This window comes from Saccopteryx bilineata, chromosome 2 (assembly GCF_036850765.1).
Source record: "Saccopteryx bilineata isolate mSacBil1 chromosome 2, mSacBil1_pri_phased_curated, whole genome shotgun sequence".
Lineage (NCBI taxonomy): Eukaryota > Metazoa > Chordata > Mammalia > Chiroptera > Emballonuridae > Saccopteryx > Saccopteryx bilineata.
The window spans coordinates 281,404,339-281,426,066 of record NC_089491.1 but is presented as its reverse complement, the minus strand read 5'-3'; the positions used below and the strand labels follow the sequence as shown (position 1 = coordinate 281,426,066).

Genomic DNA, 21,728 nt, shown 5'->3' with positions numbered 1-21,728 from the left:
CACCCAGCAAGCCCACTAAGGGGGTGATGCTCTGCCCATCTGGGGCATTGCTCCATTGCTCAGCAACCCAGCTCTTCTTAATGCGTGAGGCAGAGGCCATGGAGCCATTCTCAGCGCCTAGGGCCAACTTGTTCCAATCAAGCCATGGCTGCAGGAGGAGAGAGAGAGAGAGAGAGAGAGAGAAGCAAGAAGGGAAGGATTGGATGGAGTAGATGGTCTCTTATTCTGTGTGCCCTAACCAGGAATTGAATCTGGGACATCCGCATGCTGGGCCAATGCTCTACCACTGAACCAACTGACCATGACCTTAAAAAAATATTTTATTGATTGATTTTAGAGAGAGAGGAAGGGCCTGACCTTTGGTAGTGCAGTGGATAAAGCATTGACCTGAAACATGAGGTCACCAGTAACCCTAGGTTTGCCCGGTCAAGGCACATACGGGAGTTGAGCTTCCTGCTCCTCTCCCACCACCTCTCACTCTTCTCTAAAAGGAATAAATTAAAAAAATAAATAATAAAAAATATTTTCTTATAGAGTAACCGAGAGAGAGAGAGAGAGACAGGAACATCAAACTGTTCCTTCCTGACTGTGCCCTGACTGGGAATCGAACCAGCAACCTCTGTGCTTCAGCATATTGCTCCAACCACCTGATCTATACGGCCAGGGCTCTCTGCCCCTTTAAAATGTGTGCCGGCCCTCTGGCCTCAGATACCTCGAGGTGGCCGTCCAACTGGGTGTGGGAGGCTCAGCCCGGGGAATGTCCCTTGGCTCCTTTGACCAACCCCGTCTGGCGGTCGTAAAAACAACGGCATTAATAAGCTATCCTCGGCAACACAGCCTCCTGGCTCTTCTCAAGGCTCAGTTAGTAGTATTACTTTATGGTAAGACTTCTGCTTTATGTAACAAATGGTGTTTATATCCCTCGGTGACTAAGGTTCTGGGCATGAACACGTCCAGGGGACGTGACAGTGGTTTCTCCCAGCCGTGTCCATGTCTCACGGGCATGCCCGGCCCTAGGGAGCCCCTCATAGACAGGCCAGAGCACTGCCCATGTAGATGCACACCCACCAGGGGTTCCTTTGGGTTTACAGGGATTTGGGGTATAAAATTCACATACATTGAAATGCACAAACCTTCACCTCTATCAAGACAGAAAGCATGTCCTTCCTCCCTCTCTCTGTCTCTCCCTTTTCCTCTCTCTCTCAAACCAATAATAATAATAATAAAGACAGAGAATATTTCCACATCTGCCCACAAAAAATTAATTTCGTGGATTTGAAACTACACGTTTTAAATTTAAGCCTTGGCCCCGGCTCTGATGGTTCGAGCGCTGTCCCAGAGTGCAGAGGTTACCGGTTGGATCCCCAGTCAGGGCACATGCAGGAACAGATCGATGTTCCTGGCTCTCTCTGTCTCTCCTTTCCTCTCTGGCTAAAATCAATAAATTAAAAAAAACAAGCCTCAGTTAGGCCTACTTGCAGGTTCAAAGGAAAACAGATTGCTTCCTGTCCCCGCTACTGTCTTCTGAAGGTCTCCGCCTGTTGTCCAACCACTCGCTCTGAGACACGAGCCCAAGCACGACCCTTGTTCCCCCAAGAGGCTTTCCTGAGGCCAACGGTAACTGAAAAGCCGCCGTGCACACGTGGGCTCTAATGCTTAGCTCTCTTGCCACAAAACTAACACCTTTCTGTGATACTGACTCTAGTGTCAACAGGAAGGTGCCACCACAAATGAGGCCAGACCTATGGGTAGCCAAATGCAGCTACCCTGGGGTGAATACTAATTTAGGCTGAGCAGTGGCTTCCCTCATGATAACTAACCAGCCCACAGATCTAGCTAATTGCATTGATTTGAATACACTATGTTTAGAGCAGGAGTTGCAGCCACCCAGTGTGGAATGACCAACTGCTTCCTTCACTCTACACCCTCCACAGTGCAGACAGCCGGCAAGACTCTGGCCTTGGGCCTGGCTTGTGCCCAGATGGACAGTCCAGCGGCTGACCACTCATCAGCTAAAAGCCAGATGGTCCCAAGGGATCCCGGGGACTTGTGTCACCCAGTGATAACATTGCTGGCTTGTCCCCTCTGTGTGTCCCTGACTCCAGTGACAGCTTCCTTCCCGATTCTGTAAGTCACACTGGACCTGAATCGACCCTCCCTGCCCTCGTGAAGTCTACCCTTGCCTGGGACGCATGAAGTGACCGCCATTTGCAAAATGCAAATCACCAAGCTGAAGGTAGGGGGTGGAACCTCGCGGCCAAACCCTGCAAAACTTGCCTAACCCCCTCGGACAGCATCACAGGAAGTCTGAAGGCGCCTGCCAGGTGCACCGAGGGACAGGAGCGGGGCCACTTCTCTCTCGGCCAGCTGCACCGCAAGGAGGACAACCCAGACTGTTAAGAAGCATACGCCATCTCTCCCAGGTGCCATAACCTTCACTCCCTGGGTCGTCTTTCACCACCTGCTCCCCTTCCATCCAAGACAGAGCTGATTGTTGAGGTCCCTGTACTGTGGACGGGGGACAGTGTTTTCTCTTTGGGTCCCCTGACCCTGGCCCGGCCCTGGCCCAGGCTGAAGCAACTGGCAGTGGGCAGCAGGTCTAGACCCTCCTCGGACACCTCACCCCCCTCGGCTGCCATTTCTCATCCATCAACTAAGAATGACGGGTCCCTAGAATGTTCTCTGTGCTACGGCTTTTAAAGATTAAAACGACAGAGACAATGACATGTAAATATGTACAGATGTTATAGATCATATATGCATGGGCACCGGGCTCGAAGGCCCACTGTCAGCCCCACACCAGGCTGCAGCCTCTCTCTCTCAGTCTTGGGGACGGCAGGGGTATAGTGTCGGAGAGGGCTCCGGGCTATGTCCAATGTGGCACTAAACAGAAGGAGATGGCCAGAAGTATATAATAAGTGAATAAGTAAACTTCATGCAAGACAGGTGAGATAAAACCCGAGGTCCCCGGGTTGACAGACGGAAGGAAAGACAGAACTCTGTTTCCTCACCCTTTCCCCACCGCAGAGGACAGTACCCCTCCCCAGGACCTCAGACAGTGTGAGTGCCCCAGGGCCAGATGGCGGCTCCAGGTCCCCCCTGCACGCCTTCCTGGATTCTCCCATTCTCTGACTGACCGGCGGCAAGCTTACCGGTCGATGGCAATGACCCCAAGGGTCAGCATGCTGGCCGAGCTGATCAGCAGGTATAGGAGGGCGGAGAAGTTGCACCAGACCACCCCGAAGACCCATTGCCGCCGAATGGAGCTCGTCACCACGAATGGCAGCACCAGCACGGACAGCAGGAAGTTGGACAGGGTCAGGCTGAGGACGAACTTGTTGCTAAGGGTGAGCAGGTAGGACTTCTTGTACAAGGTGACCACGATGACCAGGTTGCCCAGGCAGACAAAAATGGTGATGATGACGATGGCGATGAACTCAGTGATGGTGACGCCCGCATCGCCTCCCGCCGCTGCAGTGAGGTTGCTCAGCTCCTTCCAGTGGCCCAGGGAGGAGTTGACGCTCATGGTCAGTGCGCCTGGGCATGGGGTGGGAGCAGCATGCTGGGCGACTGGAGGGACAGGGACAGGAGAAGGTTCACCGGGTCAGATGATCGGACCTCTGCAGAAGAACAGCGGAGGCCCTAGGCCACCCAGCTCATCCGGACACTGTCAGCCACACTTCCCCGCCACGCTCAACATATGTGTCCTGTTTCCTACAACCAACCTTGTGTGCAACTCACTGTGTCCCCCTGAAGGAGGCATCCCTCCATTCTGAATGACCCTATCAATTCCGCCAAGGCCAGCACTTCAAACCTTGGATGTTCCAAAGAGTCACCTGGAGCGTGCGCCCCAAGGGCTGGTGCTCGGGCTGCACAGCCCAATTCTGGCCCAGAAAGCAGAGCCACAGCCTGGGAACGTGCATTTCAAACAAGCAGGCTGGAGCAGGGGATTCTGTTATGGTTCATGGGGGTGGGGGTTATCCTGAGGGCTGCTGCCTTTAGATCCGGGCAACTCCAGGTGGTCCCTAAATAATCAGCAGCATTGTCCCCGGCATTTCAGGCCCCACCTCTGCCTCACAGAACCGGAACCTGCAGTTTCATCCCAACCCTGGTTGATTCGTGTGCACATTGCAGTTTGACAAGAAGCTGACTGGGGTGGGAGGCTACACAGAGGTCCCTGAGCAGGGCTTCAGCAAGTACGATTCAGACTGAGAAGCTGCTGCGACTGTCACACAGGGACCCCCCCAGCACTAATTATCAGTGGGCACGCAGAGGACCAGCTGGAGGTCTGGGCCTGCAAACCCCATTCTGTCAGGTGCGGCTCCCGCTCTTGGGAAACTGGCTCGGGATCTTGGCTAAAACTCAACGTTGACACATGTTAACGTTCAATGCTCCAGAGGAATGTTTCTCCAAAATTTTTGTCTGCTTTCATCAGCCAAAACATCCCACAGATCACTTTCCCCACCTGCTCTTGTTCCCCACAAACAGGAGACGCCAGGAAGAAAAGAGAGATGGCTCAGCGTGAGCCAGACAAGAAGAACCAGGTTCCCATAGCCACAGCCTCCCCCCAACACCTCCACCTGCCGCCTCTATCCAAACTCCTTCCCCACTGAACAGCATGACCCCTCTGTCCAAACACCTTTGACCACAGGGAGCTGGCAGGTGAAGGAGGCATCAGTCCTAATGAAAAAGTCTCCCTTCACTGGGAGCCTGACCACTGTGAGTCATGACCAGGGATCCTAGGCCTGCTTCCTCGAGCTGGATCAAACAATGCTGATCTCTCTTTCACTCGACAACCTCATAATACTTCACAAGTTACTCACTTTCCCTTCTCCAGATAAAATCTCCCAGTTCCTGAGATGCTGTCTGGACCGTTCCCTCATTCAGACTCCCTGTTCATGGATGTCTGTGACCCTCTCGACTTACGGTCCCCCAAAACCAAACACACCATTCTGGATGTGGTCCAGTAAGTGCTGGGGACAAAGAGGCAATTTTCTTCGTGATTGGGACAACCTGCTACTCTTCACTCTAAGAATATATATATATATATATATATATATATATATATATATTCACTCTAAGAATAAATATATATATTTAAGAATTAAAAATGTAGGAAATTAATGTTTTTAAGCCTAGATACAAAATGTTATTTCTACTAAATTTCCATATTTCCAGGATGCTAAAATATTCTGAATTTTTATTCAGTTATGCAATATGTTAAGTTATGGCAGCTTTGTGCCATGAATATACTTTATAGATAAGCCTTGTACATCTGTGTCTTTGTAAAGTCATTTTGGGTTTTGCCTTTATTTTGTGAGTTCCAGATTTTGTTAACTCTTATAAGTAAATTATTAATTGGTGTCTCAACACAAGGTCCTACATAAGCCTGTTATTCTTAACTGTACAATGATAACACAGTGGCTAAGAACAGACTTTGAGTCATTAGACAAATAACAAAGTGAGAGAAAATATTTACAACTTATATGGCATTCAAAGGACTAATCATTCTAATTTATAAAGAATTCCTTTTAAAAATCAAGGAAAAATAGGATAAAAAAGAAAAGCAGATAAAAGACATAAATTAAAAACCATAACTATGTGAGGTGATGCATGTTAACTAAACATTGTGATCATCCTTTCACAATATACAAATATTTCAAATCATTAGGTGGTATAACCTTTAACTCATACAACATTACGTGTCAATTATACTTCAATAAAACTGGGGAGGGAGGAAGACAATTCACAGAAAATGATATACCAATAGCACTCAAACGTAAGAAAAGATGTCCTATTTCATTCAAAATAAGAGAAGTGTACATTAAAACAACACTGAAATACTACTTCTTTCCTTTCGGGCCAATAAAAATTCAGGACCGTGACAGCGCCCTCTGTGGGTGAGGCTGGGGGAGACAAGCATTCTCCCCACTCCAAATGGGAATGCAAAATGCAACCACCAGGGAATTTAGCAATGCCTAAAAACTACGCCCTGGCCGGGTTGGCTCAGCGGTAGAGCGTCAGCCTAGCGTGCGGAGGACCCGGGTTTGATTCCCGGCCAGGGCACACAGGAGAAGCGCCCATTTGCTTCTCCACCCCTCCGCCGCGCTTTCCTCTCTGTCTCTCTCTTCCCCTCCCGCAGCCAAGGCTCCATTGGAGCAAAGATGGCCCGGGCGCTGGGGATGGCTCTGTGGCCTCTGCCCCAGGCGCTACAGTGGCTCTGGTCGCAACATGGCGACGCCCAGGATGGGCAGAGCATCGCCCCTGGTGGGCAGAGCGTCGCCCCTGGTGGGCGTGCCAGGTGGATCCCGGTCGGGCGCATGCGGGAGTCTGTCTGACTGTCTCTCCCTGTTTCCAGCTTCAGAAAAATGAAAAAAGAAAAAAAAAAACTACACATGCATACCCTCTGTCCCAGCAATTCCACTTCTAGGCATTTACCCTGAAGATGTAAGTTCCTATTACAGATATACAAGGTTATTTTATTCATTGAGGCACTCGTTTAAAAAAAAACCTGAAAAAAAGGGAGAAAGGAAAATAAGAATATATTCCCACACAAAAATATAACTATGTTTACTTATGGAAAAGAAAAGATACATCTGACACTAAAAGTGATTAAAGTAAAATTCATCTAAGCCTTTTTTTTTTTTAGTTTTGATTGTAGAACCAGGTAAATATTTAACATGCTAAATATTAAAAAGGGAATCAGCCCTGGCCGGTTGGCTCAGCGGTAGAGCGTCGGCCTGGCGTGCGGGGGACCTGGGTTCGATTCCCGGCCAGGGCACGTAGGAGAAGCGCCCATTTGCTTCTCCACCCCCTCCCCTCCTTCCTCTCTGTCTCTCTCTTCCCCTCCCGCAGCCGAGGCTCCATGGGAGCAAAGATGGCCCGGGCGCTGGGGATGGCTCCTTGGCCTCTGCCCCAGGCGCTAGAGTGGCTCTGGTCTCGGCAGAGCGACGCCCCGGAGGGGCAAAGCATCGCCCCCTGGTGGGCTGAGCGTCGCCCCTGGTGGGCGTGCCGGGTGGATCCTGGTCGGGCGCATGCGGGAGTCTGTCTGACTGCCTCTCCCCGTTTCCAGCTTCAGGAAAAAAATAAAATAAAATAAATAAATAAAATAAATAAAAAGGGAATCAAAGTAAAACATAGAATTGATTTTAAGAAAAAAATATAAGCCTGTCTATCAGATTAATAACATAACCATACAGAGAAAAGATTAAGTCAAATAGCTTTTACATGCTGCATCTGTTTGTATACCCCTAGTGGTATATATTCTATGGATGAAGTTTGTAGGTTAGATATTGTTAATGTTGTTGTAAAACGTTACAACTCATTTGAGTGCTGCAACTGAGTTTTGGACTATGGGAAGAAGGCGATATGAGTTACAGACCAGGGAAAGGTGAGGAGGACCCCTGTAGTGTCAGATTGGTTATTAAGAGGTCATTAGTAGGAACTCAATATTCAAACAGAAATATAAAAATAGCTCCAAGGAAATCCCCCAGAAAGTGGTCAGAAAGGCTGAGGCATTGGCAATATAAAATAAAAGGCAAATGAGAGAATGACTAGGAAGTCTTTTGTCAGGAATAACCACACCGTCCAACCAAAGCGTCATTTATTATGGGAATCGCCGCTGGACACGTGGTGGACTTCACCTGATGTGTGCATCTTTTCAACTCCTAATTCATAGACGACCAAATTAAACAGGATCCCCCCCCCCCAATTTTTTTTTAAATCTCTTGTTCTAAAGTTCTATAATACCTTTCAAGAGAGGGCACAACCAACTTCTGAGGTAAACCAAACCTGAATGTTTAGTAACTCCTTAGTGGATGACCCGCATTCACGAAGGAAACTTGGGAGCAAGGATCAAGTGTTAGGAAATAAACTGGTAACTATGTGGATAACTCTAAATAAGAACTGCAAGGCCCTGGCCGGTTGGCTCAGCGGTAGAGCGTCGGCCTAGCGTGCGGAGGACCCGGGTTCGATTCCCGGCCAGGGCACACAGGAGAAGCGCCCATTTGCTTCTCCACCCCTCCGCCACGCTTTCCTCTCTGTCTCTCTCTTCCCCTCCCGCAGCCAAGGCTCCATTGGAGCAGAGATAGCCCAGGCGCTGGGGATGGCTCTGTGGCCTCTGCCTCAGGCGCTAGAGTGGCTCTGGTCGCAATATGGCGACGCCCAGGATGGGCAGAGCATCGCCCCCTGGTGGGCAGAGCGTCGCCCCTGGTGGGCGTGCCGGGTGGATCCCGGTCGGGCGCATGCGGGAGTCTGTCTGACTGTCTCTCCCCGTTTCCAGCTTCAGAAAAATGAAAAAAAAAAAATGAAAAAAAAAAAAAAAAAAGAACTGCAAAAAGGAAAAATAAAAATAATAAAACAAATAGAAAAAGTTAAACATCAACAGCCAATGTTATAAAAATAACTAATTTGGGAGTTTGGAAAACAAGACGAAATTAAAACACTAAGCTAAATGGAAGCTCTTGAAAAAGATGTGACTGGAGTAAAAATATCCTAAGTTAGTCTTGGAGTAGAGACTTTGGTTACGGCCATTTCCCCAGCACCTGGACAAGTGCCTGGCACTTGGTAGGTAACGCAAGAATCATTTGTTGATGAATGACTGGCCTTCAAAACTTTGTCACCGTTAGGTCCAACAGGACTGTTACCAAAAGGTAACCACTAAAAGAATAAAAATAGGATGTAAAACTTTATTTTAAAAAGAGGAATACTCTTTTTAAAATAAAGTACTCCTTGGCCCGGTACTCTCCAATGGCCCTATTAGCAGGCACACTAGTGAGCTGTAAAATCAGGGCCCGGGGTTGGCCGCAGGCCTTGAGGTCCTCTCGTCCAATCCTCCACAAGAGGCATAGGGGGACTCTGGGACAAAGACCTGCCCACCCAGAGAAATCCACAGTCCAGGCCTCTGCCAGGAGCCTGCAGTGCAGAGGGCACAAGCCCTAACAAATCCCCCGGGGGGCGTGCTTTTAAAGAACAAGAGAGAGGGTATGGAATGCCCCAGCCCGGGAAGGCTTCCAGGCAGCCAGCCAGCCTACCCAGGGCCTGACAAGCCAGGGCCCATCAAATGCAGCAAATTCAAGTGTGACTCACATTTCCATTCTCCTGGCCAGTTCTGCTGCCAGACACAAGGGTGTTCCACTCCCACACTGACTACATCCTCCCCGACCAGAGAAACAGCCCCCTGCCCCGCTGTGCTCCAACTCTGAGAAACAACACGACTGTAACGCGATTGGGGTGTAATGCACGTGGATGTTTCCTTATCATTACTGTCCTGGTTCAGTGTATTACACTCCTCTTGGACTTGTCTTCAGTATTCTTGAGTTCCCAGAGAGAGGAGCAAAGGGCTGGTGACAGCCTGGAGTCATTCAAAGCCAAACCTCCTCATTCCAGTGAGAGATCATTATCATCTTGTATTAAAAACAAACAAAAAAGGCAACAGTATGGAATACTGAAACAGGTATCTATTGTTTTAGAAATTGGTTTGCATGGTGCCCTGGCTGGGGAGCTCAGTTGGTTAAGAGCATCATCCCTGTTCTACCAAGGGTGCAAGTTCAATCCCAGGTCAGGGCACATGCAGGAGGCAAGCAATGAACGCATAAATAGATGGAGCAAGGAGTTGCTGTCTCGGCTGTGTCTCTCTCTCTCTTTTTCCTCTCTCCTTCAAATCAATCAATACATTTTAAAAATTAAAAATAAATAAAAATAAACACATTGGTTTGCGTGGTAATTCCCAGGACACGGTTCTCGAAATGCCTTGATTTGCAAGGACAGAAAGACCACATGTAAGGGGGCATTCTCTTCTCTTAGGTAATTGTGTCAGTGGGATATTTTGCAGCTCACCTCATATTTTGACCTAAAACTCTGATTTCCCTCGGCTTACAGCAGACTCCTTTCCTGCTCATGGTGCCGCCGCCTATATTGGCCAGCATGACAGGGAGGCCTGGTGGGTGAGTGCACAGACTCGGAAGCCAGGGGACCTGGAGTTTGAAGAACCAGCTCCAAGGCCAGCAGGTAGGTACACACGCTTCGCTATTCAAATCGACAGACCTCCAGGGGAGGAAATATTCCTCACACCACTTCAAACAAGCCCCCGTGAAGTCAAGTCACTGTGATGCTATTTTGGTTGCATTCTCTGGGGCTCTTCATCTCAGCACCTCAAAGCACTTAATACGCATCAGCCACCAGCTGGCATGGGGTGGGCGGCTGGTGGAATGGGGAAGAAGATTCTCATACCCACCCTGTTGTGCCCTAAGGGAACTGAGATCAAGAGCGAAGCCCCCACCTGTGCTCCACTCTCAGACCAGGCCTCACAGCTCCCCCAGAGCCAGAAGAGGCCACAGGGTCCTGGGGTCTCCCTCTCTCCCCTCCTCCACTCTTCCCCAGCACTTCCGTGAAGGTTGATCCAAAGAGAGATGGCCTGGCCGGCCAGCCCAGGGACTGTGACAATGCAGTGCCCTGCTCTTGTCCCCACAAAGGCACCACAACCTAGTCGAGTCCTGATTCAAGCTTCTCAGTTCCAACACAGAGCAGGGCTGAGCTCTGGGCACCTGAGGACAGAGAAGACTATAGAGTCAGAGCCCAGAGGCCTTGTGGTCTCTGTCTGAATTCCTGGGTGGCCTGTGAGGGAGACCCGGCCGCGGTCCCCTCTGCACGTGTATTAGCAACATGAGTACGGGGCTGCCCTTGGTCCTGTGCAGGACCACTTATTTATCAACTAATAATTATCAGTATTTGCAAAACACTGTGCAACGCACAACATACCTTTACAAGCATCATCAGGTTTGACCATGTTAACATTTAGAGGTAGGAATTACTCCACTCCCACTTTAGGGAGAGCACGAACTCAAAAACCACAGAGTCTGGGTTCAAATCTCGGTTCCACTACTTACTGGGCCATGACATATGACCTAACTTCTCTGGGCATCAGCTTCCACATTTGTGCATGGGAGGAAGGTCCCGCTCCTGAGTACCTGCCTCCTCGGGCTGGTGGGAGGAACCAATGAGTTCATATTTGCACAGTGCTTACAACAGCGTTTGGCTCCACACAAGTGTCAGTTAAGTAAATAAAGCGGGAAAACCGCGGCTGGGAAAGGTTGAGTGTGTAGTTCGAGAGAACGGAGTAGTAGCTCTACAGCTTGGTCCTCTGGCTGTAGACCACCATCCATCTTGTCTGTCTGTGGCCCGCAGAGGTGAGCCTCGGCATGTGGGGGCCCCCTCTCCACTCCAGACTCCTCACCTGCCAAGCCCCACCCCGCCTGCTGGCCTATCTGAGCCCACTTCCAATTTGCCTTGCTTTTATTTGTCCTCTCCTGGGCATACTCTCCCTGCCTGTAGAAAGAGTGAAGATGTCCTAAGTCTAGGTATTTTTTTTTAATTTATTTTTTATTTTATTTATTCATTTTTAGAGAGGAGAGAGAGACAGAGAGGGAGAGAGAGGAGAAAGAGACAGAGAGAGAGAAGGGGGTAGGAGCTGGAAGCATCAACTCCCACATGTGCCTTGACCAGGCAAGCCCAGGGTTTCGAACCGGCGACCTCAGCATTTCCAGGTCGACGCTTTATCCACTGCGCCACCACAGGTCAGGCCTAAGTCTAGATATTTTATGGATCTGTTGGTCTAAGGACTTTGTTGAAAGAGAGAAAGAAACAAACCCTCAAATGGTGGAGCGGAGATGGAGGCCTGAGAACACAAAAAATACACCAAGTCATGACATTGGACTTGGCAACGAGTTCTTGGAGATGTCACCAAAGGCACAGGCAAACAAAGAAAAAAATAGATTAATGAAACTTCATGAAAAATTTTACATTTTGTGCATCAAAAGACACTATCGCCTGACCAGGCGGTGGTGCAGTGGATAGAGCATCGGACTGGGATGCCGAGGACCCAGGTTCAAAACCCCGAGGTCGCCAGCTTGAGCACGGGCTCATCTGGTTTGAGCAAAAGCTCACCAGCTTGAACCCAAGGTCACTGGCTCCAGCAAGGGGTTACTCGGTCTGCTGAAGGCCCGCAATCAAGGCACATATGAGAAAGCAATCAATGAACAACTAGGGTGTTGCAACGCACAATGAAAAACCAATGATTGATGCTTCTCATCTCTGTCCGTTCCTGTCTGTCTGTCCCTGTCTATCCCTCTCTCTGACTCACTCTCTGTCTCTGTAAAAAATAAATCAAATTAAAAAAAAAAAGACACTATCAACTGAGTAAAAAGGCAAGCCAAAATGGGAGGAAATATTTGCAAATCATATGTCCAATTAGGAATTAGTACTCAGAACATATTGAGAACTCAAACACAACAACAACAACAAACAACCCATGGCTGATAAGCACATGAAGAGATAGATGCTCAACCTCACTAATTAGGAAAAGCAAATCAAAACAGGGAGTTACCACCTCTTTCTCTCTCTCTCTCTCTCTCTCTCTCTCTCTTACACACACACACACACACACACACACACACACGGGTGTAACTTGGAAGGAAGGAAGGAAGGAAGGAAGGAAGGAAGGAAGGAAGGAAGGAAGGAAGGAAGGAAGGAAGGAAGGAAAACAGATGACAAGTGTTGGCAAGAATGTGGAGAAATTGGAACCCATGTGCACTATCAGTGGGAATGTAAAATGGGGCAGTTGATGTAACAGTATGGTCATTCCTCAAAAAATTAAACAGAATTACCATCTGATCCAGCAATTCCAGTTCTGCTTATATACCCACAATAACTGGGGGCAAGGTCTTGAAGAAATATCTGCAAGCTCACGTTCAGAACAGTACTATTCACCATCACTAAAATGCGGAAGCAACCCAATGTCCATCAACCTATGAATGGATTAACAAAATGTGGTCTATCATCCATCTCATGGAATATTATTCAGCCTTCATTAGGAAAGACATTCTGACACAGGCTACACCATGCATTAATTTTGAGATCATGTTCAGTGAAATAAGCCAGGTACAAAAAAAGCAAATACAGTATGATTCCACTTAAACGAGGCACATAGAACAGTCAATATCATAGACACAGAAAGCAGAATGGTCACAGGGTCAGGGGGAGGGAACAGGAAGCTACTGTTTATTGGGTACAGAGTTTCAGCTTTGCAAGGTAAAAAGAGTTCTGGAGACGGATGGTGGTGATGGTTATACAGTATGTGCTAGATACCACTGAACTGTGCAATTAAAAATGGTAAGGGATGCCTGACCAGGCGGTGGTGCAGTGGGTAGAGCTTCAGACTGAGAAGCAGAGGACCCAGGTTTGAGACCTCGAAGTCGCTAGCTTGAGCGCGGGATCATCTGGTTTGAGCAAAAGTTCACCAGCTTGAGCCCAAGGTCACTGGCTTGAGCAAGGGGTCACTCACAATGCTGTACCCCCCCCCCAAGGTACATGTGAGAGATCAATCAGCGAACAACTAAGGTGTCGCAACAAAGAATTGATGCTTCTCATCTCTCTCCCTTCCTGTCTGTCTGTCCCTATCTGTCCCTCTCTCTGACTCTCTCTGTCTCTGTCACCAAAGGAAAAAAAAATAGCTAAGGTGGGGCCCTGGTTGGATAGTTCAGTTGGTTGGAGCATTGTCCCGAAGCGCAGACGCTGCCGGTTTAATCCTCCGTCAGGGCACATACAGGAGCACATTGATGTTCCTATCTCTCTCCCTTCCTTGCATTGTAAAATCAATAAAATAAACATAAAAAAAAAACCCAAAACGGCTAAGGTGGTAAATTTTATATTGTATGTATTTGACCGTAGTTAAAAAAATTTTTGAAAAAAGAAAAAAAATGTCCCAGGGTTCCTACACTTGCACCTCTTTCTGCCATGGGGTTTAGAGGTCCTGAAATGAAGTCAGGAGTGACCTTTGCAGTTTCTCACCCACAGAGACGAGTGCTCCATAGGGAGCACCTGAAGTAACCCCTGCTGTAACAGGGGACATGGGTCGTGTGGGGCACACATCATTCCTCACAAGGGACCAGTCCAAGGCTGAGCCGCGGAGCGCAGTCCACAGTGGAGCTGCACTCTCCCCAGATCACATGGGAAACCCAAACTCAGCGTGCTGCTCCTCAAACTCCTCTGCTGCAGTTTCTCTTGTGCATGTTGGAGAATGAGAGGAACGCTCCATGTGGAGCCAAGCTGGACTCTGAGCCACGGACTGTCAGCTGGATTTCTTCAAAGGGCAACTGGCCTCTCTCCCAGGACTCCACCAGCAACACTGGAGGCCACCACCATCACCCTCCTGTTTCCTCGTCAACAGGGACAGGGGAGGGGCCACGGGAGCCTCCCAGAAAACCCACAAACAACCAGGCTGAAGTCATGACAAGAACAGCTCACCCAGGGGAGAGTCTTGGGCCCCAAGAGAAAGAGCTGGAGGAAAAAAAGAGAAAAGGCAATGGTGGTTTGACCACAGCCTGAGCGGGGAGGCCTGGCCATTGAAGGTGGAACAAGGCCTGGACAGAAATAGCTTCCAGGCCCTGGACACCCCCTCTTCCCCGGGCCTGGACCCCGTTGTTCCCCAGGCAGGAGGAGAGCGGATGGCCGGCATTTCCAGGGCAGATGCAGCAAAGCCTCCTATGGCCACCCTGCCTGGATCTGAGACCCCAGCACATCCCGAAGGCGGAGCTGGGTCAGCCCAGGTCAGCGCTGCCCAGGGCTCTTCCAAGTCTACCTGCTACTGCTGCCAGAAGTCACTGTGGTGATTCACTGGGCAGCTGGACCAAGGGTGTGGTGAGGAGCCCCTGCTCAGGCAGCGGAAGCCAGGGCGACCCCGGGAGCTCCCGGCTGGCCCAGCCAGCTGCTGCTCAGCCTTCTGCCTGGATGTCCCCAGCACGCCAGCCCAGTGTGTCCAAAGCCAGACTTCAGATCTTTCACCTTTCAGACCTGCTCTTCTCCACGCTCCTCCCTGTTGCTCGGACCCTCAGTGTTGGGGTTTTCTGTCTCCCCACTTTCTCTCCTATCACCTGTCCATCGGCATACCTGCCGGTTCTACTGCTGAAATGTATCTAGAACTCAACTATATCTCACCATCGCCACTACCATCATCCCGGTCCGGGCTACACAATGTCTCCTGGATTATTTAAAAGAGCTTTCTCGCCTGACTGGGTGGTGGTGCAGTGGATGGAGCGTTTGACTGGGATGCGGAGGACCCAGGTTCGAGACCCTGAGGTCGCCAGCTTGAGCGTGGGCTCATCTGGTTTGAGCAAAGCTCACCAGCATGGACCCAAGGTTGCTGGCTCGAGCAAGGGGTTACTCATCTGCTGTAGCCCCGTGGTCAAGGCACATGTGAGAGGGCACTCATGAACAGCTAGGGTGTCACAACAAAGGACTGGTGATTGATGCTTCTCATCTCTCTCTGTTCCTGTCTGTCTGTCCCTCTCTATGTCTCTGTAAAAAAAAAAAAAAAAAAAAAAAAAAGCTCCCTCACCATTCCTTTTTTGTTGTTGTTGTTTTTGTAATTAAGCATTTTCTCCAACAGGGCAGGTAGATGCACGCAGCCCGGGAACGCTTGGCAATCACCGGTGTCAGTCGTACCCCCCCCCCCCCCCCCGCCGGTTCCTGCTTACATAAATACCATCCAGCGCAAGTCCACCTTAAGAGCAAAATTCTGAAGAAACCTTTCTGGAACCTTCCACCCCCATGATGACCCTTCCCACCACGTACTATCTATATCGTTTTCCTCGTATATTTCAGTTACCCTTTCAGACACACACGTGCTGGCACAATTTTTATTTTCTGGGAAGATGCTTTCTCCACCAGATGGCTTAGAAATTCCCCCTCAGTTTGCCCTTTGATCTCCCAATAGCACTCTGTATGTGGAAGAAAATAAATGTTTTCTATCCCAACCCCCTATTCATGAATATCTATGTTGATCTGAGAGTCAATAGATAAAACATTTTTCTGAGGGGAGCAGGGCTGTGTGAAGTGATCAGATTCATGACTCTCCAACATGTAAGACCAAAAAAAGGACCAGAGAAGTTAACTCATTCCAATCATGTTATTTTACAGATGAACCTGAAATCCAAGAAGGGAGGTGAGTTGCTCGCAGTCACACACCTATTCACTGACAAAGCCCAGATTTCCTTCTTGCCCTCACTACCTCTCTTCCCCTAGTTGGCCATCCCCAGGGGCTGGGAGGGGGGGATTAACAGAGCCAACAGGCATTATGACCCCTCTAGAAGGTAGTCTCAGTCAAGTTTACAATAAACCACAATCTTTGCTTGAGGCAACGTTGCCAATGATGTCCCAGAGAATCCAGCGGCCCTTCCTTGAGCTCACTGCTCGCTGCATGGGACACCTCTGACTGCTTCTCTCTTCCCTGCGCTCTCCTGACCCAGTTCTCTCCACCTCTCGCTCCTTCGTTCCCCACCAGGCTCATCTACCTGTCATCACCCTGCCCCGTGCTACTGTCTCCCAAATCGCCTTCTGGGGCAGTCCTTCTCATCCACAAAGGAAATGAACCCTCGGCCCCCCTCCACACCCCTTTCCTCAGCTCTGGTAGCTGCCCCTGAAGTTTTCTCCAGAGTCATCCTTTTCACAGTGGGAGTTCATGCATCTTCATGGAGGTGACACACGCCTTATGCCATGCCAGTCACATCCCAACTCCCTCCACCCAATCCGCCTAGGAGACAGAACCCATCTGTGGACGGGATAGCTGGATGGGGGGAAAGACAGCTCCCCTCTCCCGTCGGATTTGAAGGGCAGCTTCCCCGAGACATCACGAGGGGAGAGTCTGAGACAAGAGGAGGTAAGAAAATGAGAGCTGATGAAGTGATTTCCACCCTGGGAACCGCACCTGAAGCCAAATAGAGTCCTGAGCTTCAGTGATAGGAACCAATGACTCCTTTTTAGTGTAGGTTAATTTCATTGGATTTTGTTTCCCTTGCCAAAAAAAAAAAAAGAAGAATCCTAGTTCCACTTTGTAAAGTACATGAATTATCTAACTACTATGCTGTACATCTAAGACGAATACAATGTAAATATTAAATGTAAACTGTGATTGAAAAATAAAATAAGTCCTCTTCTATACTTCTCTTGTGAAGCTCCCTCTCTGAACCCCCTTAAACAATGGTGATTCTGAAATCTCCTCTACAGCCTAGACAACACTTCTGAGCTCCCGATTCACAACTACCCACCCCGTGGATGTTTTCTCCCATATGCCACACCCAGGCACTTTGGATGTAACATGTGCAAAATGGAATCCATCGCCTCTGCCCTCCCATCTTAATATGCTGTTCTTCCTGTTTCTCTCTTCCCTAGAAAAAAACAACACCCACCAACCAAATCCCTCAAGTCAGAAATGTGGACGTCCGAGACCACTCTTGCCAGGTAATCCTGATGGGATAAGGCCCTGACTGACACTTCTGTGGAACTTGGGCAGGTGCACGAGCCTCGGATTTCCACACCAACCTTCTCAATAAGCTCATGTACGGAAAGCGGTCAAGGTTGGTTGGTTCCATTCCTATCACAGGCATTGAGAGCCTCACTAAATTCTCACTCAAAACTTCATCCTCGTGGCCACTGCCCCAGCTCAGTCTCAGAGTCTCGCTGTCATCTCCAGAAGGCTACCAGACATTTCTATCTCATCTTTGTTTTTATTTTGGGGTTTTTGTTTTTGGGGTTTTTTGGGGTTTTTTTTTTGGTAAGAGAGAAAGAGACAGTAAGGGAGAGAGATGAGAAGCATCAACTCATAGTTATGGCATTTTAGTTGTTCACTGATTGCTTCTCATACATGCCTGGACAGGGTGGGGGGGGCAGGTGGCAGGCTCCAGCTGAGCCAATGACCCCTGGCTCAAGCCAGCAACCATGAGATCAGGTCAATGATCACACGCTCAAGCTGGTGACCCCATGATCAGGCTGGTGAGCCTCAAAGTCGGCAACTTTGAGGTTTCTAACCTGAAACCTCAGCATCCCAGGTCAATGCTTTATCCACTGCGCCACCACCTGGTTAGGCTCTATCTCATCTTCTTATCTTTGATCTCGCTCTCCACTCCAATCTGCCTCCAGGCCAATGGTCCCCTATGCAAGCCTGCGTCATTCTTCTCTGCCACCCGCAGAATGTATTCATTTACAGGACCCTCCACAGCGGCTATCCCATGGTTCTCAAATTCTCAGGCTGCCCTCTAATCCCATGACTTGGCACATGACAACGCTTCCATCATCCAGATGTCCTTTTTGTCCCCCCCCACCCCAGAAGAGCTCTCATGCTTAAGACTTGGTGAATCAGACCAGAATTAGAATGAGGTGAGAGTGTCCTTTGTATGGCAACCCCACCTGGCCTGATAATTACTTCTTTCTGTATGGATTCTCCTCCTCACTCAGGTAGACGCTTCTTCCCTCGTTTTAGTTCTTTACAGAACAGATAACAGTCCTGCCATTTCTTTCAACATTAAACTGAAGAAAGGATGCAAAACTAAAAAACAAAACGAAACAGAAAAAGGCTTGGTGTAAAAAGTCACTATGAAAGTGAAAGAAATTCTAGGCACTATGTTAGCTAAGGGGGCTCACTGGCCAATTCAAGCCTGACCTCCCCAGTGCCAGAGAGGAGAGAAACTGAAACAAATTTAAAAAGTAAGAGAAACAGTCATTTAAAAGATTTTTAAATTAAAAAAAAAAAAGCAGAGAATAGAGAAGAGAAAATTTAGGCAAATTTAATCTTGAGATGGAAGAACATCCTATGCATGATGACTTGAAGCCACAAAGAAAATCCATGTAGAGTTAACCACATAAAAATTAAATACTTCTGCACAAAGGTTCACTAGGTAAGGATGGAGAAGACACAAGAGGTAACCTATATATATATATATATATTAAAGTCCAGAATTTGGAAGGAGCCTCACAAATTGATGAAATCACAATTCAATCTGCCTCCAATCTGAAACATGGGGGGGGGGGGGGGCAAAAACACTTCGTGGTGTAACTGAGTCATAAAATCAGTCCTTTCTCCAAATCCCATGTAGCACTAAGAGCTATCTCCAGTTTTGTTGGTTTTTGTTGTTGTTCTCAAAGAAAAACCCGCCAGAAGACATCACTGCCCCCATCCGGGCATGTTTGATTGCATCTCACAGTGACAGCGCTGGCTTCCTAAAGGCTAAGTTCTCAGAGGGCGCATGCCAGCAGTCTGAAGGTCACAACCAGCCTGCACATTTTAAAAAATGTTTTGAATTCGTTGACCACTTTAAACACATGGAGCTTTTTTTACCCATAAAAATGTACAGCTCCCCCACTTCCGCCCCCTCCCCAAATTCAGATCAGGAAACATTTATCTGGAGCCTTGTCCCACCTGCATCTGTCTGTGCGGGAAGGCATGACCTACATATAGACACCACTCCACCCCAGCCCTCCTGCCTGCCCTCCTCCTGCAGGCAGGCCTCCAGACTGGCCCTAGCCAGCACGGAGTTGACCTCCTTTGGCTGACATTTAGGTCAGTTTCAGTTCAGCCCGTTCCACCTTTTAGGAACCCAAACAAGGAATTCAGCCCGTCTGACCAAACGACCCTACTTCAGACGCCCACTGCATAGGGCCGCAACCAAAGATGATGATTTGAGTACCTGAGGCGATTTAGTTTCTAAAACGCCCAGCAGACCTCTTTATGAGGGGCCCCTAGTCTCCCCGCCAGGGGAGTGGAGCAGCAAGGCAGAGACAAGTCCTGAGTTCAGGCCCTGCCTGGGCGGGAACCAGAGTTCTGGGCTAGCTGCTCTCAGTTTGCTGGACAGAGAGAACTTCACCTCTGGGGTCTCAGCATCTTCACCTATAAAATGGGCTACAGCGCTTGACAGGGCTGTTAAGTGAATGAAACGAAAAAGTATATGGAAGTGCTGGTAAGCATCTTCCAGGTATAAAATAAGATCAGCGTGTCCTAGGACAGGAAAAATGAGGTGCTCTGGGGAAAGTGACCCAAATGGATGCTATGAATCCCAGTTAAAGAGAGTTGGAGGAAGAGCCCAGGCTATGTGGTCTGAGGCCCCTCTCACCTTTGCCTTCTGCTCTTTGGGCCTGGGGAACGTCTCTCCTCACCTGTCTCCCTCAGCGGCTGCAGAGAGATGATTCTAAGGGAAAGCCCCTATTCCCCATGCAATAGCTCTTCTAAGGACTGTCCAGGTCCGAGTCATCGAGGAAGAGGCCGGCTGGAGAGAGGAGGCATGGTGCGGCCCCCAGCACGCTGACACAGGCTGGCCCCGTGTACTTACCATTATCCTCGCCGGAGACATTCAGGAACTGAGGTCCTTTCCCTCCAAAACCACACCATCCCCCGACTTCAAACGACCTCCTCTTGAAAGCACTTTTGCAAAAACTAATCAAAGATACAATACGACATAAAAACAGCCTCAAGGATGTGACTTAAAGGGATGCCAGTGCCCAGCTGCGCGGTTGCGGGCGCGCAGACCTCTCAGAAGTGCACCCAGACATCCCGATTGTTCCGCAGACATTCTCATACCTCAGGCCCTTGTCAAAGGTTGCACGGGGTTAAGTTCTGACCTAGGTGGCGCCGGATGCTGGTTGAGTCCCCCCAGAGCTAACCGAATCTCCCTCTCGCAGATCTAAGGGGCAGAGGCGCCACCCCGCGGCACCAGGTAGCCTGGCGACTTCTGGGCGCGCCCCCCGCCCGGCGTAGTGAGACAGCGCCCTGAACCCTGCTGGGAGGATGCTGCTCACCTGGTCCTCACGGGGTCCAGCCCAGGGGCGAGGCCGATCTGCCCCACACACCTGTCTCAGAGCTGGGCTTGAAGCCCCTTAGTTGCGGGGCGCACGACCCCAATCAGCCGGTGCCCAGCACGCACCTCAGTCCTCCTTCCCCGGGGATCCTAGCAGGCGCCAGAGAAACGGGGCGAGGCTGCGGCAGGGCCACTCCGAAGCCACTGGCCGCCAGGGAGGGGCGCGCCCCCCAAGATCTTCCACAAAGGGCTTGGGCTCCCAAAGCTAGGCGAGGTACAGCTAGGGGGTACAGTCCCTACCTCCGAGGGGGCGGGTAGGCGTGGGGGAGGGGCGCAGAGACCCCCGGCCCATGCCCCGCCCCCGCCCTGCCCCCTAGCTGCGTTGCCCTCCATCACGGCCCGCGCGTCCCCCTTGCTCACCGAGGGGGCGCCGCCGCAGCAGCACAGGGCCCAACCGGCCACCGCCCGCCTGGCCTCCGCCGCTTCCTTCCTCCCGCGGGCAGCACCGCGCGGTGGTGCGGGGACCGGAGGTTTCGGGTTTCAGCCCGGAGTCCGCTCGCTCCGCCCGCCCGGCCACCAGCACGCGGACCCGCCGGGCGCAGGCCGGGAACTTCGCGCCGCCCGCGCCTCCGCCCCCCTGCGCCCCGCCTGGGGCTGCCCCTCTCGGTCCTCACGCCCCTTCCTGCGCGTCCGCCCTCCCCTCCCCCCCCCCCCCCCCCCCCCGCACCCCTTGGCTGTTTCTTCCCACGTTGGGCCTCGGCAGCAGCTCTTTGTCTCGCCCTTACCCTCTCGGCTCTCTCCGCTTGGCTCCTGCAAACCCCTCTGGTCCCTGCCCCGGCCTTCCCGGTCCCGTCCCATCGTCCCACTGCCAGCCGCTAGGACGTCTCCGCTCCCTCTCTCCCCGCATCACACTTAGACTTTCAGATTCTTCCTGGAGGCTCTGCACAGCCCCGGTCCCCCTCCAGTCTCGCCTGGACTCCTGGCATCGCCTCTCCTACTCACCTTTCATTCATCCGGCCAACGTGTGAGCGCCTGCCTAGTGCCAGGCACTGTCCGGGCCCCGGGAGTTTCACAGGGGAGCTACCGCCGAACCAGCGCGGGAGGACCCCA

At 50.3% G+C, this 21,728-nt stretch overlaps 1 protein-coding gene across 4 annotated transcripts in view; it reads right to left on the bottom strand.

The window, feature by feature from the left end:
- Nucleotides 1–21,202, bottom strand: part of GPR161 (G protein-coupled receptor 161) — a 38,918-nt gene extending 17,716 nt beyond the window's left edge. Inside the window, exons 1-3 of one of the 4 annotated variants that reach the window (XM_066261092.1) lie at nucleotides 21,039–21,202; nucleotides 20,154–20,257; nucleotides 3,153–3,570 (exon numbers count right to left, since the gene is read on the bottom strand). In XM_066261092.1, the coding sequence (XP_066117189.1) occupies nucleotides 3,153–3,526 (374 nt within the window). In that variant the 5' untranslated portion in view covers nucleotides 3,527–3,570; nucleotides 20,154–20,257; nucleotides 21,039–21,202. Of the gene's footprint in view, nucleotides 1–3,152; nucleotides 3,571–20,153; nucleotides 20,258–20,619; nucleotides 20,655–21,038 lie in introns of those variants that run through there. The other 3 variants (XM_066261095.1, XM_066261093.1, XM_066261094.1) reach the window with 3 other exon arrangements.
- Nucleotides 21,203–21,728: the final 526 nt, after the last annotated feature.